Consider the following 13,235-nt stretch of genomic DNA (forward strand, 5'->3'; position numbering starts at 1 on the left):
GCTGTCTTTTGCCGCGAAATGTTGCTCAGAATACTACCGCTCTGTTAAGATCTCGAAAGCAAACCAGGTAAGATCCTTAGAAATGTATTCATCAAAACCTATTTTTACCAACTCGTTGAATATTCTCTGTTTTGTTGGTTTAGATTCTCTTTGTAACTGGCGGAGTTTAGTTTCTTATAAATAAACTTGCTGTGTTTTGATCACAACCGATCAAAATAGCGGGGAGGAGTAGGGGGGTGAGTGGGGGGGGGGGGGGGGGAAGAGGTACCGTTATGTAAGCGTACATGGGTAGGTGATCCTGTGAATGTTAGAGGTTTTAAGCGGTTTAGTCAGAAATAGTGTAAACAAGTCAGAGAGGTTAAACTAGAATAGGGTGTAATTAATGGCAACTGGATTGCTGATGGTTATGAAGCAGGGTTGTTTTCCATTAAAAGTTAATTAAAAATGCATCTACACATGGCAGGTATAAAGCTAAGGGTTTTAGGATCCCAGAAGCAAAAATCCCAGCCAGTAGAAAACATTGCCCAATAGATGAAAATCGATCATCGGATACCAATCAATAAAATCAATAAAAACTAATTGATTAATATCAATTAACCAATCTATGAAAATCAATATGCACAATGCAAGTCCTCTTACCGGTAATTGTATCAATTTTATAGATTTTTTTCAGCTCAAATAACTTAAGTGAACAATTTATGAATTCTTATACCCGGGTGTAAGCAGTTACGTTACGCATCCGTTGCCATGGCCAACTCAAGTCAGTCTTGCTGATGTCTTGTGGGTTGTCAAATAATGGGTGAAATGAATGTTCTATTAATAGAGGCTGTAGTGAAGGGCTACCACGAGTAAGGATGGGTGAATCTTTAGTTCTTGAGAAAAAATTGGGATATTCGGAGAACCATCTAAGAGGTGAAAAACAGTTGGGTTGTGAGAAGACTGCTCAGTAAAGCAAGCTGAGAAAATAACATTTCTCTTTCCTGTCACAGGCTAACCAGAATTCCTAAGAAGAGCATTTGCTGTTATGTTAACATGTCATGAGCGTAAGTTTGTTGATGCCTCAATCAGAAAACCATTTACAAAGATAGTTTTGCTGATCCTCCTTTTTGAATCCAAACTGAGTGTAAAAAGGAAGCAGAGAATCTTTACACCTAAGGCTGGTTTTGTAACATCCTAACTTCTCACTGAGTAACAGCAAGGTTTCAACAACTCTGAAAGACAACACAGAAAATTTTTGGTTTGGCATTTTTCATTAAATTAGAGAATGTACTTTATGATGTGGGTGCATTCCTCATCATCATCAACACCATGATCATCATCATCAACAACATCATGAGTGTTGGTCCAACCAGTATTTGAATCTATGAACTCCCCCTCAGCAGACCAGTGCTTAACAAATTGAGCTAACCAGGTTGCAGTTAGTAGTATAACAAGAAGAACCTCTTGAAAACTGACGCCCTCAGAGTCATAGAAAATGTTGGCAGCAGCTTTTCAAGGTTAGAAATGACAACTTAAGGAAAGTGGCTGCGGCTACATTTGGCAAGTTAACCGGGTTAGGTTAAGTTATTTCGAAACTTTGGTGCTTGCATGCATGAATGCGAAAATTTGGACTATTCTCATGTGAAGAGGGAGATGATTGACTGATTGACAATGTTAACCTGCGTTAAACTACCTCTTGAGGTGGTTTAAAAAACCTAGCCTAGTTAACAAAATCTATCGTTCTTGCTTGATTTGCATAACCTGTTTAGAACTCGGATAAGACTATAGAAAACCAAGCCGCACTCGCAGTTTTTTTAAATGAGTTAACTTTAATTTATGAATTGGAAATAACTCGGTTAAGTCCCCAAGTGCAGCTGCAGCTAGTGTCTATTAACAGAGGTTTCACTGTACTCACAGTTTTCCAAGTCCTCTCCCTCTATAGCTCTCATCAACGACAATGTCTTCAACTCTCCCTCGCTGTAAGTAATAACAATAGATAATGCGAGAATAACACACAGTAAAGGCTTCAGCATACCACACTTTCTTAATCAGAACACCACAACAACAAAAAAACACCTAAATTTCAAAGATTTCGTTAATAATATTTTGTCACTACACTGGCAGAAAGAAAATTACTATGTATGAGCTTTTGGCTCTTCTGAAGCCTTGTTTACAGTGGATTGAAATGTTATGTGACTTGTGACTTGATCAATCTGGTCCAGCTTGCTGGAATGTTGTTGTATGCACCCTATCAATATTCAGGGATGGACTGTGGGCTATCATTATAAAATACTCCTAAGGCATACTGTAAAGATCTCATGATATCACTACATGTTGGGATCCTTATTGTCACCACCACTTTTTACAACTTGAAGATTGTTGAGCATTAAGAGATAAAAACAGAATTTTTATTCATAGCAGTTATTTATATATATGGCAGAATAGTTGAATTTGGACATCCAAGACCAAATCCAGTGAGGGGTTAGAGCAGTATTGGAATTTAATCCACCTGATAGAAAGTCCAGTCCACTACCTCACAACCACTTGGCCAGACAGCCTAACTTCATTTTCTCTATTATAATTATTGAATGATAAGGCAGTTGAACCTCCATATTAAGCAACCACCAACATGAATAATATTAAGCAGCCAACCTCTATTAAGTAGTTGCCAGCACCTTTTGTCCATCCTGATGAGAGTTCTCCTATCGTTCTCACCCCTATTAATTAAGCGGCCACAAAGTATTGATACACTTAGCTATATAGTTTGGCTTCATTGTAAAAACTATGATGAAGGAAAATACAGTGTGAGATAGAGGTGACAACTAATAGTAGATACAAGTTATATTGCTCTTGTCATGTTTATTTCAAATAAAGTGAATAGATGTTTCTGCTAACGATTATGGTAATTTCTGACCAATCCCTATTGAGTGCCTACATGTATATACCTACCAGTACCCCGAGGGTGGCGCTTAATGGAGGTTCATGCAACTGTAGGATACAAAAACAATAAGATACATACTATAGCAATTTCATGCATGAACTTCTGCTCTACGAAAAGTGTTCCACAGCCCACAATCTTTGCTAACTCTGTATCCTCCACCACAATGATATAATACGTACCAGGACAAGACCTCATAGCATGGAAACGCTCTAAAGAAATCCAATGGGGAAATATATAAGACCTCTGCAGTAAATAACTGAGTACAGTACCAGTATTTACTGATGTCAAGTTTTGTGTGTAACTAGGGTATTGAAAACCTGGATTTAATTTGCTAGCCACTTTGAATTATTCCTTTCCTTAAAGTTTTAAATGACAATAGAAATTAATGAAATGATCACCCAAGAGTGATACTCCTGGTATAACCGAATCCTTGTTTACATTTTTGCCTCATTAGCATACAGGGTTTTCATTATTATGATGCTAATAAAATGAAATTTCTGAATATTAAAAGAGCATAACACTAAATTTCAGTTATCTTTGAAATTTTGAGCTCGATATACCAAATAGTTTCAGAGAAAGTCTCTTTGAAAAACCCCAGAATTTACAAAGAATGTATGAGCTCATTAACGTTTTGCCACCCTAGTAATTTTGCAGTTTTTAATTGCTGTTATTTTCTTTGTAACTGATTGCAAAAAGCTGAAACTTTCACAAACTGCATAAATAAACCAGCTCTTTTAATTTTTGCGCCTAACTGGTATAAACAGCTACATCTTCTATGGGTTAACTGGTATTGTAATGAGCAAACATGTAAACAATGATGTCATGATGAATCTGGCGCCTATTAAAAGGGCTCCTCAGCGCCCTTACGAAAAGGGGGAAATTTGGGTTTTCAGTAATCAAGATGACAATAATTATCCACTCTACCAGTAATGACTGTAATTGGTTGACACTAAAAGCTAAACAAATTATTTACCTAAATAACAAAACTCTTCAAAATTAACTTAATCCTGGGGGAAAAAAATGAGCTGCACTACAAGGGTCTATCTAAGAATTTCATTTCTTACTCAGAAAGAGGTCCTTTGTGACATCTCCAACTCTAGCAAGGTTGTTTTGAATTGCTGGAAAACCTGGGGAAAAAATATAAAATCTGAGTCATCCACAACAATTTTCCTCTCTGTCCAAAAAAATGCTTAACATCATGTACAACCTTTTGGAACAAATACAGCACTTTCCTCAACAAATCAATTTTTGTCAAATGATCTCAGATAAAATAATTAGCGCTATAAGAATAATGTTCCCAGGCAAAGCTTGAAATTCAAGACTGTGGTCCCTCTTGAGGATTGGAGCCTAATGCATCACAAGGGAACAAAAAAGTGGCCATTTAGGGACAGTGGCCATTTAGGGACTGAGGTATGCTGCTGTAACCATTGTAAAGAAATTAAGTTAAATTAAAAATAATAATTGGCTTTCTAAAATAGAAAAAACAACGTAGTCAATATAATATTTGTCCTTGCATGACATACATGTAATAGGGCACTATCTTTTATCCAATATACATCTGAAGGGACAGAAATTTCTTGTCCCATTTAAAGAGAAGCATCTGTGGAGAGGTGGCCGTTACTAATGGTTTAATTTTAAGTCTGGTCCCAACCTCAACAAGGACCACGGTCTTTTACCCTGTATCAGGTCGTCTGAGCATTTGAGAATCAGGCAATATTGTTATCAGTTATCATTACAATACTAAATACATGTTCCAAGTCAGATGGGGAGTGAGTGGTAGCCTGAATTTCATCCGATTACTTTGAGTCCTTATAACTCCCACAGCAACGATGTTCCCTGCTAGCAGAGGTCTCTCACTACAAGGCAAAAATGAGAGGAAGGAGAGTCTCTCTCCTTCCTCTTATTTTTGCCTTGTCGTGAGAGACCTTTGCTAGCACAGAAGTAATGATGTTGCTGAGAGGAGAAAACGACTGTATCGGATGAAATTTGGGCTAAGAGGGTCGGGAAGATAAGACAGGTCACAACATTGATAAGTGCATAAATTCTGATTTAGACCCTGTTCGCACTGAAGGTTGCAAAAAAATTGAAAATTTTGTAATTTTGTTCTTGCAACCTTGTTCGCATCTGGTCATGTTCTCAACGGCATCTCTGAAATTATTTAGGTAGCAATTCAGAAAATTTTGGCGGGTGGAAAAAATCATTCACACTAGAAATGGCTTCCTGTTGACAGTTTTTTCTGCAAAACAAACAAAATTTTGCATTGTGTGAACAGGACCTGTAGATCAGAGTCATGAAAAAAACAACATTTACCTTTTTCATAATCATCACTGCATAGTGGTCTTAACAACAAATTGTCACCAGGATTATCAATAGACAAACCACATTCATGTAGTCTACCTTCTCCTTTACTGAGGTCAATGTCTTTTAAAAGGTCTTGGTCAAACATGACAATTGAACCTTCTTCCTTCTGCAAAAAAAACCAACTTTACACTAGAATGGAGTGCAAATCTGACAACCTACGCAATTTAGATTTTCAGGCTGAATCTCCACAAACAATGCCTCACAATTATTACAATGATAGTTTTTTATATTATAACGACCACGATTTTAATAAACTTTTAATGCTTAAGTTTCAGTTAGCTTAAATGCGCAACCCTATGATAAGCGGCAATGCTTTAGTCGCCATTGTGTTGAAATAAAAGTTATTGTATTGAATTGTATTTACATCAGCTAAATATTTATTCTAGCCTACAGGTAAATCCAAAATAAAATGATATACACTTTGACTTGGAGAGTATAAGAGCTTCTGACCACAATTCAAGATCAACTCTGGGCTGATGAGTGGTAGTGGGATGGGGAGGGCCAGATGTGGTAGCTAAAACCCAACAAATGACATGTACGCAATAGGCCACTTGCACTAAGAGGTCACGTGACCAATACTTCCTTTAAACAATGACTTGGAATCCTGTTGATGACAAAAATTTACAGAGCAGTTGTTTCAATGTTTCCGTAATTAAGTATCTTCGATCGTACACGTAAACAGGAAAAACATGTTGCGTGGATATTCCTCTTTCTACATTAAGCCAAGCCACCTTAGCGAGCCTTAAAGAACCACATACAGGTGTATAAACACTGCAGTTTTTTGATTATGTAAGGCTGTTAGGGCATAAGGCTGTAAGGTCTGTAAGGGTGTAGAGTGTATTAATGGTGAAAGCTAGGCTTTTATATAAGGGTGTAAATAGTAACAAGGGAAAAAGTGTTGTAGGTAGCCCTAGCCTGCATGACAGGCGCTTTATGAGCCAAGTGGGGTGAGCGCGATATTTCGCGCGGAACGCTTCATGAGCGCGAAGCACAAGACGAGGGGAAGAGAAAATTATTGCATTCGCCCCGCTTGGCCTGTCATGCAGGCTAAGGTAGCCCAGATGACAGGTACCTTATGAGCTAAGTAAGTGATTTGCATTTTTGTAGCAAAGCAAAACCAGAAAAAAAATTAAACCACGGGAGGGTAAAAACATGTTTCTCGCGCTTGAAAAGTAGGCTTTGCATTTTGCGCAAAGTGCCCTGTTCACTCTTTTGGCTAATAAATCACGTAGTGGGATCAATGGGATGAAGACAATAATAAACAAAAATGCTGTTGCCATGACAACAGTCAGTCTTGAGCTCCTGCAACAGTTTGCTGCAGAGGAGTTAAACGCCATTTTGTCCATTGTCATCGTTGCGTTTATTAGAAAACAGTATTAAAGCGTCACATTATACTTTGCATTACAACCTGAAACTGCTGTAAGGATGTAAGGCCTTACACGAACCCTTACCCTGAAAATCTATACGTAATGCATGACTATTTGAATGAGCATTTTTTACACAAACTAAATCGTGGGCCCTAGAAACGTGAAACGAAATGGCTCAGTTATAAGACTATGTCTAACGAAAGCTATTCTAGTTTCTTTACCATCTAATTTCTAACTAATGTACTAGAGAAAACTCTCTTACCGCTTTCGCCATGATTGAGGAAAATTTGTCAACAGACGATCACGGGCGCCGTAGCCTCCCACGCAGACGTTCTTAGGGTTAGTCACGCGTTCCAAGCCTCTGACCAGTGTTACCGTCGTCACGGCAACGAAACTGGCGGAGTTCTTGTTAGCGGGGGGTACTCCGTATTTCTAGTGACAGGGATGGGGACGAAAATCAAACCTAAAAAAATTCCTAGGGCTTCAAACAAAACCTCCCAAAAAATCCCTGAACCAAAAACCCCAAAAACATCCCGTGCCGAATTTCCGAGCCATTTATTCGCGGAACTAGAGCGGGATACGTGGGAACTATCACGAATCTTCTGATTGTTTTGAATACCCCCAAAAATCCCTACTCAAATCAAGCTACCCCCAAAAAATAATTACCAAAATTTTCCAACCCCCCAAAATCCCTTGATCATCTTCGCTATCACTTGAAATCCGGAGTAACCCCCTGGGAACGCAAATCGCCTGTGAAAGTGTGAAAATCAAAGTAAAACGTCTTCTTGGACCTAATCCTCTGGCTTGTTTTTCTGCTTATTTTTTTTTTCTTTACATTTTATAAGCAATTCTTTTCAATTTTGAATAAAACTCTTCGTTAATCTTCACACTTTGGCGCGCCTCATTGCATTAGGGAGCAATCGTTTTTTACGTCTTGGGTGGGGTTTCGGAGGAAGGGTACAACTTTCTAAGAGGCTTGATTTTGGGGGGTCAATTTTGAAAAGGCACCGAATGTGAGGGGGGTCGAAATATTAAGACTGGCCTTCTATGTAAGAGTTGTCAAAGTATATTATAATTGAAGTAAATCCACGTTTCCTTCAAAAGAAGACAAAAAAAATACACTTTGGCGGTTCTTCGTCAGCAACAAAATCATGTTACCAGTATAAAGCTCAGCCCAGGAACCTATCAGCTATTTCTCCTACCAGGAATGTAACGTGCATGCAGCCGTGCATGTACGCACATACGCCTATGCATACAGCGGAAATCTGGAACAAATATATAGATTTTTTTAAATTTCCTGGAGGCATTTTTATCCTTAAATCGGGATAAATATTTCTCATTATATTGGTGTTTTTGTGTTAGGATTTCCTTTATCCTTTTACTGATTAAGTGTAGTGAAATGGATCCGAATGTGAAGCCTCAGACCTTGGTTGAGACTTTTGACCAAGCCAACTCCAATTCTATCCCGGAATATATGTTACAGGGTCTCATAACTTTGTTGACTTATCCTGTGTCAACGTACACAGCTGAGCGTAGCTTCAGCTGTATGAAGAGACTGCAAACTCCTTTACGAAGGACCGTGACGGATGAGAGATTGAGTTCTCTTGCATTTCTGCATATGAGCACAAGGACGTAATTGATATTGATGGCATTATAACAGAGTTTGCCTGTCTGAACAGTACACATCTCGTCCTTTGCTTGTAACCTCCTTTATGGCGTCACTGGTTTACCATTTTTTTGCCGTACCGTAACACGTGGGTGCTAATGGGGGTACCCAATTCTCAGTTAACTACTATTTTTTTGGTCAATTCACAGTTAACTACTAATTTTGATTAGCTATTAACTTTCACCTTCCTACAGCGAATATTATTCCGTCATATCCCGAATTTTCCTTCTTTCAGCAAGTCAATCACTTTTGGTGGTAGGCTCTACTAAAATCAAGGTATAAATTTACATGAACTCTGCCACTAGTACAATTTATTAGTAACTGAAAATATAAGTCGTACAACCATCAAAAGTAAAATCCAACTAGTGGTCTATTATCAATGCTGTGTTCTGATTGGTTGAGCTACTACTAGGCTATATGTTATAGCCCACTAGTAGCGCAAAGCGCCGGCTTTTTGGCGGCAAAAAAGGCTTAAAGTCTAGCTTTAACTAGCTAAAGTTGTTTTGTCTCGATATTTTTGACCAACTAGTTGGATTTCACTAAAACAATTATTCCTCTAGCCCTCATGGCCTCTGAGTCAATAGCCCATTTGGCCTTCGGCCTCATGAGCTGTTGACTCAGAGCCCATTCGGGCTCGAGGAATAATTGATAAATATGACACCAGTCTCATAGATCCAGACACACCAGTCATGATCTCTTACTGATCTTCCCGACATGGTCATGCATGTCCTGCCAATCCAATTTCAATCCTAGCTTGCAATCCATTGCAACAGACCACGAGAAACATTATCAATGCCAAATTAATATAGTCTTAACGAACTAACTGGACCATTATTTTTGGAATTCAATTGGTGAATTCAATCACTGTTTTCACCGATGGGAGAGACACAGTTGAGAGTGCTGACAAAGGCATGAAAGTATTTGACACAGGACAATTCGACTTTTATTTCGTGAGTGTAGCCCACCTCGAACTCGTAGATCTTTTAAGCGATTCCTTTACTGTGGTTCCAAAGTCTTGAGCATAGTTCAAAGTACTAAATGTTTTATGCTGAAGTGAGAAACCGCGGGTAGGTTTTCCACCTGTGTTGTCAGAATTTGTTTGTAGCCGGCGATACAAATTTTGTCGACGTCCTCTTTCACTTCCCTCAATGTTACCTTTTTCGAAGACGTACCCTTTTGGGGTATTTCAAAAGCCTTTTAAAGGTATTCAAGGGTTTTAAGAAATGAAACTGCCGAAACTGTTTCAGAAAGACCGGTTTAAACACGAGCATTTCTTTCTATTAAAAAAAGTCTCAATAGTTAGAACTCCAACATGAGTGGCAAAAATGATATCTCGTAAGTACAAATTCCATGTTCTTTTAAAAAGGAAGATTCCTGATTACTTTGAACCCTCAGAAATTCTTTTTGGCCAGATCCAATGCTAAGAATCACAGCTTTTTTATTTCGTTAGTAATGTTTAACTTGACGATATTTTGGGTCCGTGAAACACAGTATTATCCTTTTCCGAACACAGAAATCTTGTAGAGGACGAATTATTCGTTGAGTTGTCTATTCGTTGGCTGACGCTTTTTGTTTGTCGGGTACTGCCCTGGTGCCTTTTGCACATGATAGTAATATCGGTTAGTTTGCCACCGGGTCAACAGCGAGACAGAAAAATGTCAGAAAATAGAATTTCTGTTTGCGAAAGTTTGTTACTTTCATTAACATTAATGTAATACCGTAAAATTCCGAAAATAAGCCCCGGGGCTTATATTTTGAAAAGGCCCTTTTTGAGGGGCTTTATATTTTTGGAGGGGCTTATATTCGGAGGGGCTTATCTACGGAGGGAAATTTGCGTTTCAAAATCGATTGGGCTAGCCTTATAGTTGGAAGTAAATTTACCGTTTTTGCTTTGTTTTACTTTGTATTTGAGGGCAATTTTCCAAGTACAAGCCCCCGGGGGGCTTATATTTGGAGGGGCGATTTAACGGAGGGTTTTTTGCGTTACCGGATTGAGGGGCTTATACATGGAGGGGCTTAGTTTCGGAATTTTACTGTATCACTTAACTGTTAACTTTTCATTTATCAGTTAACTACTAATTTTTTCTCCAATTATCAGTTAACTGCTGTTTTTTGGCCAAATATCAGTTAACTGTTAACCTTATTCGCACCCTCCAACACTGTACCTTACCGATAGCACTAGAGATGGGTAAAATAGACAACTAATTACTGCATTTTCCTTCGTCTTTGTTTACTCAGAATGTCCAGCAGAAAAAACACAGTAGATGGCATTCCCCAGACCCTAAATTAAAAAATTTTGTGGGGGAGCATGCCCCCAGACTCCCCCAGGTTTAGGGCGCCTTCGTCGCAGTAAATTTTCTTCCCCTGCGTGCACCTTCAAAATCTCACGCTACGCTGCTGACTATCGGTATCCAGGAACTCGGGCGATCACCAAAATGCAAAGACTGAGTGGTCTCTTAATTACGGGAGGTGCATCGTTTACAAGAATCGAACAGCAGGGGGTCTCTTCCGAGAAGAGGTCCAGGCACATCTACTTTATGGAAGATCATTTATTGGGATGTGTGTAGTTCCATATTGTCACTAAAGTTCTTCGTATATTCCTGATTAACAAAGTGCACACAGCGAAAATAGAGATCAAAGACTGAGTCGAGTGCTTGCTTACAAGATGTTAAAAACATTGGAAAATCATTAATTGTCAGGCCTAAAAAGTGTTCGCGCGGTCGTTTACAGGAGGTGGTCGTTCACTAGAGGTTCTAACTGTAAGGCTTGGACTGGGAAAATTTTGGTGTTTTGGGTTGGCGGTCGTTTATGAGAGGTGGTCGCACATGCAGGTTCGCGCGACTGTAGCTTATGAAATTAATGCCTAAGGATGGAAGAAGAGACTTGTTCTAGAAGGGCTTGGAGGAGGGGGTATAAGTTTCATATGTAATTTTTTTTTTGGGGGGGGGGGAGGGGTAAAGTCTTGATACGCCACACTTTTCTGAAAAACCCCACTGTGTAACGCATCTTCCGGGAGGCGTCACACCTAGCAACTAGTTACGTATCAAAATTCCTGAGGCTATAGAGAGGAAAGATATTTTTAGGCTTCCACGAGTATTTTACACAGCGGTGATTAAAAATGAAGGGCGAGAAGGATCGAGGAGAAGAAAATAAGCTTTTTTACACTGGAAAAGCGCTAAAATTTGTTCGTGAAATTTGGCAAATACACAAAGTGATGTTAATGAAGAGATCCGTGTTCGACCAAAGGTTAGAATTGCCGTACAGCTGAGTTATTGATGTCAAAATGTGGATCAAATTACAAAATAGCAAATTGTGCCTTAGAAGGTGGATTAATTAGAGCCGTGACGTGGTCGAACAAAGGATTATTCTATCCTACGTCTTTATTTGTGTTACATTTCTTTTTCTAACAAGGATTCTTCTGAAACTTTGATTTTTCTCTGTCCGTGCCACCCTAGGGGGTAATTAAATTAACACCTTTTGGGTGTCATAGCATAGTTTAATTTGATATATTTTAGTTCCTCAAGAACTGAGGAATACTGTCAATGTATTGATATAGGTATTATCCATAAAATAACTTTTAAAAATAATGCAAAAATGTGAAAAATTTGCCGGTGCAGATACCCTAACTTGATGTCCGTGTGAATCAAGTTAGGGATGACGAATCTGATGCAAGAAACTTGTGAAAAAAGAAACTAACGTGTGGGGAAGCTTTACCCTAAACTGTTCACAGTCCCCTATTTTTCCGTAAGATTGATCGCTTTGCGTTACGGTTGGCCATCTTGTATGCAATGAGTGACAAATCTTCGTAGGGGGTGCGAACGCCCTCGCCCTCGGTACATATGAAACCAAGATGGCCGCTTGTACTGGTAAGCGCTCGATCCTGACGATCTTACGAAAAAAACGGGGACATGTGAACAATCTATTAGCTAGCTTTTTCCCTTAAGACCATGAAGCAAAACAGTTAAATTTAATGAATCTTTAAAATTATGCAACGATTTCTTCTCATTGTCTCATTGGGTATGCGATAGCTTACGGTTTGCGTCAAAAAGTGACAGCCGTTCTTATAGTGCGGGAAAGCGTCCAAGGACGGCTGACTTGTCCCGGCGTTCGCCGCGAACTATCAGGAATTATGGAAGAAAAAAAAATAACCTTGGGGACCCCGGGTAAGACCAACCGGGATTTACTTGCCCAATAAGGTGTAAAAGAGTTGACGGCTCCTAAAAGACAATGTAAAATGCAAAAATAAGAGGATGTTTTTAACAGTCACTTTGTACCAGATCATTTTATATTTCAATGGTGAATGTTTAATTATTACATGTAAATCATATCGCAAGGTTTTAGGACAATTTTATCAAATTATTTACCCAATACTATGATGTAATAATAATAATAACAATAATAATAATAATAATAATAGTAATAATAAAACTTTTTGGTTAAAGGATATATGTTATCTATTAGAGCCACTCACACACACGTTCCCCACCCAAAAAGATCGCGAAATTTCGCGCCCTTGGACTCAAGCGAGTCACACGTTGTTGGTTAAGAGGGAAAAACTCTGTCATAATCCATGAGCTTGCAGGAAAATTACTTTTAATACGGGAGAGAAACCTGAGAAAAATATTATTTTTGTTATTTTCCACATGTTCCAGTTTAGTCTCCCAGAGAGGCGTTTATTTTCTCCTTCTCCCCCGGCCGTAAAGTGGGGAAGGGGGAGAATGCAAATTATCTCCGGTACAAAGAAACAAATTAAATCTTGAAATGTATAGATATTTTTATCTTATAGCACAATGCGTTTTCGTGTCGACCATTAATTGTACACTGTAAATTAAAAAGATCTGTTTCAGCCCCAAAGTGTCAATTCAGCCCTGCAGGCCAAAGTCCGATTCAGCCCCCTTGGAGCCATTTGAGCACAATTTAG

At 38.8% G+C, this 13,235-nt stretch overlaps 2 protein-coding genes across 2 annotated transcripts; both read right to left on the reverse strand.

The window, feature by feature from the left end:
- Positions 1-583: 583 nt before the first annotated feature.
- On the reverse strand, positions 584-3,147 carry LOC140942511 (probable glucosamine 6-phosphate N-acetyltransferase). Its single transcript, XM_073391426.1, has 3 exons — positions 2,999-3,147; positions 1,895-1,956; positions 584-1,211 (listed from the first exon to the last, which is right to left on the reverse strand). Exons 1-3 carry the CDS (start codon positions 3,113-3,115, stop codon positions 1,061-1,063), a joined length of 330 nt encoding a protein of 109 aa, XP_073247527.1. The 5' UTR covers positions 3,116-3,147; the 3' UTR covers positions 584-1,060.
- Positions 3,148-3,973: 826 nt separating this feature from the next.
- On the reverse strand, positions 3,974-7,006 carry LOC140943258 (glucosamine 6-phosphate N-acetyltransferase-like). The gene is made up of 3 exons (XM_073392327.1): positions 6,911-7,006; positions 5,231-5,387; positions 3,974-4,047 (listed from the first exon to the last, which is right to left on the reverse strand). Exons 1-3 carry the CDS (start codon positions 6,920-6,922, stop codon positions 3,974-3,976), a joined length of 243 nt encoding a protein of 80 aa, XP_073248428.1. The 5' UTR covers positions 6,923-7,006.
- Between the last annotated feature and the right edge of the window lie 6,229 nt (positions 7,007-13,235).

Source organism: Porites lutea, chromosome 7, assembly GCF_958299795.1.
Source record: "Porites lutea chromosome 7, jaPorLute2.1, whole genome shotgun sequence".
NCBI classification, from domain to species: domain Eukaryota; kingdom Metazoa; phylum Cnidaria; class Anthozoa; order Scleractinia; family Poritidae; genus Porites; species Porites lutea.

What these genes read in the sequence shown, in the direction of transcription:
- LOC140942511 (XM_073391426.1), bottom strand. Translation starts at nt 3,115, where the DNA reads ATGAGGTCTTGTCCTGGTACGTATTATATCATTGTGGTGGAGGATACA. An exon ending in TCATGCATGAAATTGCTATA is followed by an intron (nt 1,957 to 2,998) that starts GTATGTATCTTA and finishes TATTACTTACAG; the next exon opens with CGAGGGAGAGTTGAAGACAT. An exon ending in GGGAGAGGACTTGGAAAACT is followed by an intron (nt 1,212 to 1,894) that starts GTGAGTACAGTG and finishes GTTGTCTTTCAG; the next exon opens with AGTTGTTGAAACCTTGCTGT.
- LOC140943258 (XM_073392327.1), bottom strand. An exon ending in CAGTGATGATTATGAAAAAG is followed by an intron (nt 4,048 to 5,230) that starts GTAAATGTTGTT and finishes TTTTTTCCCCAG; the next exon opens with GTTTTCCAGCAATTCAAAAC.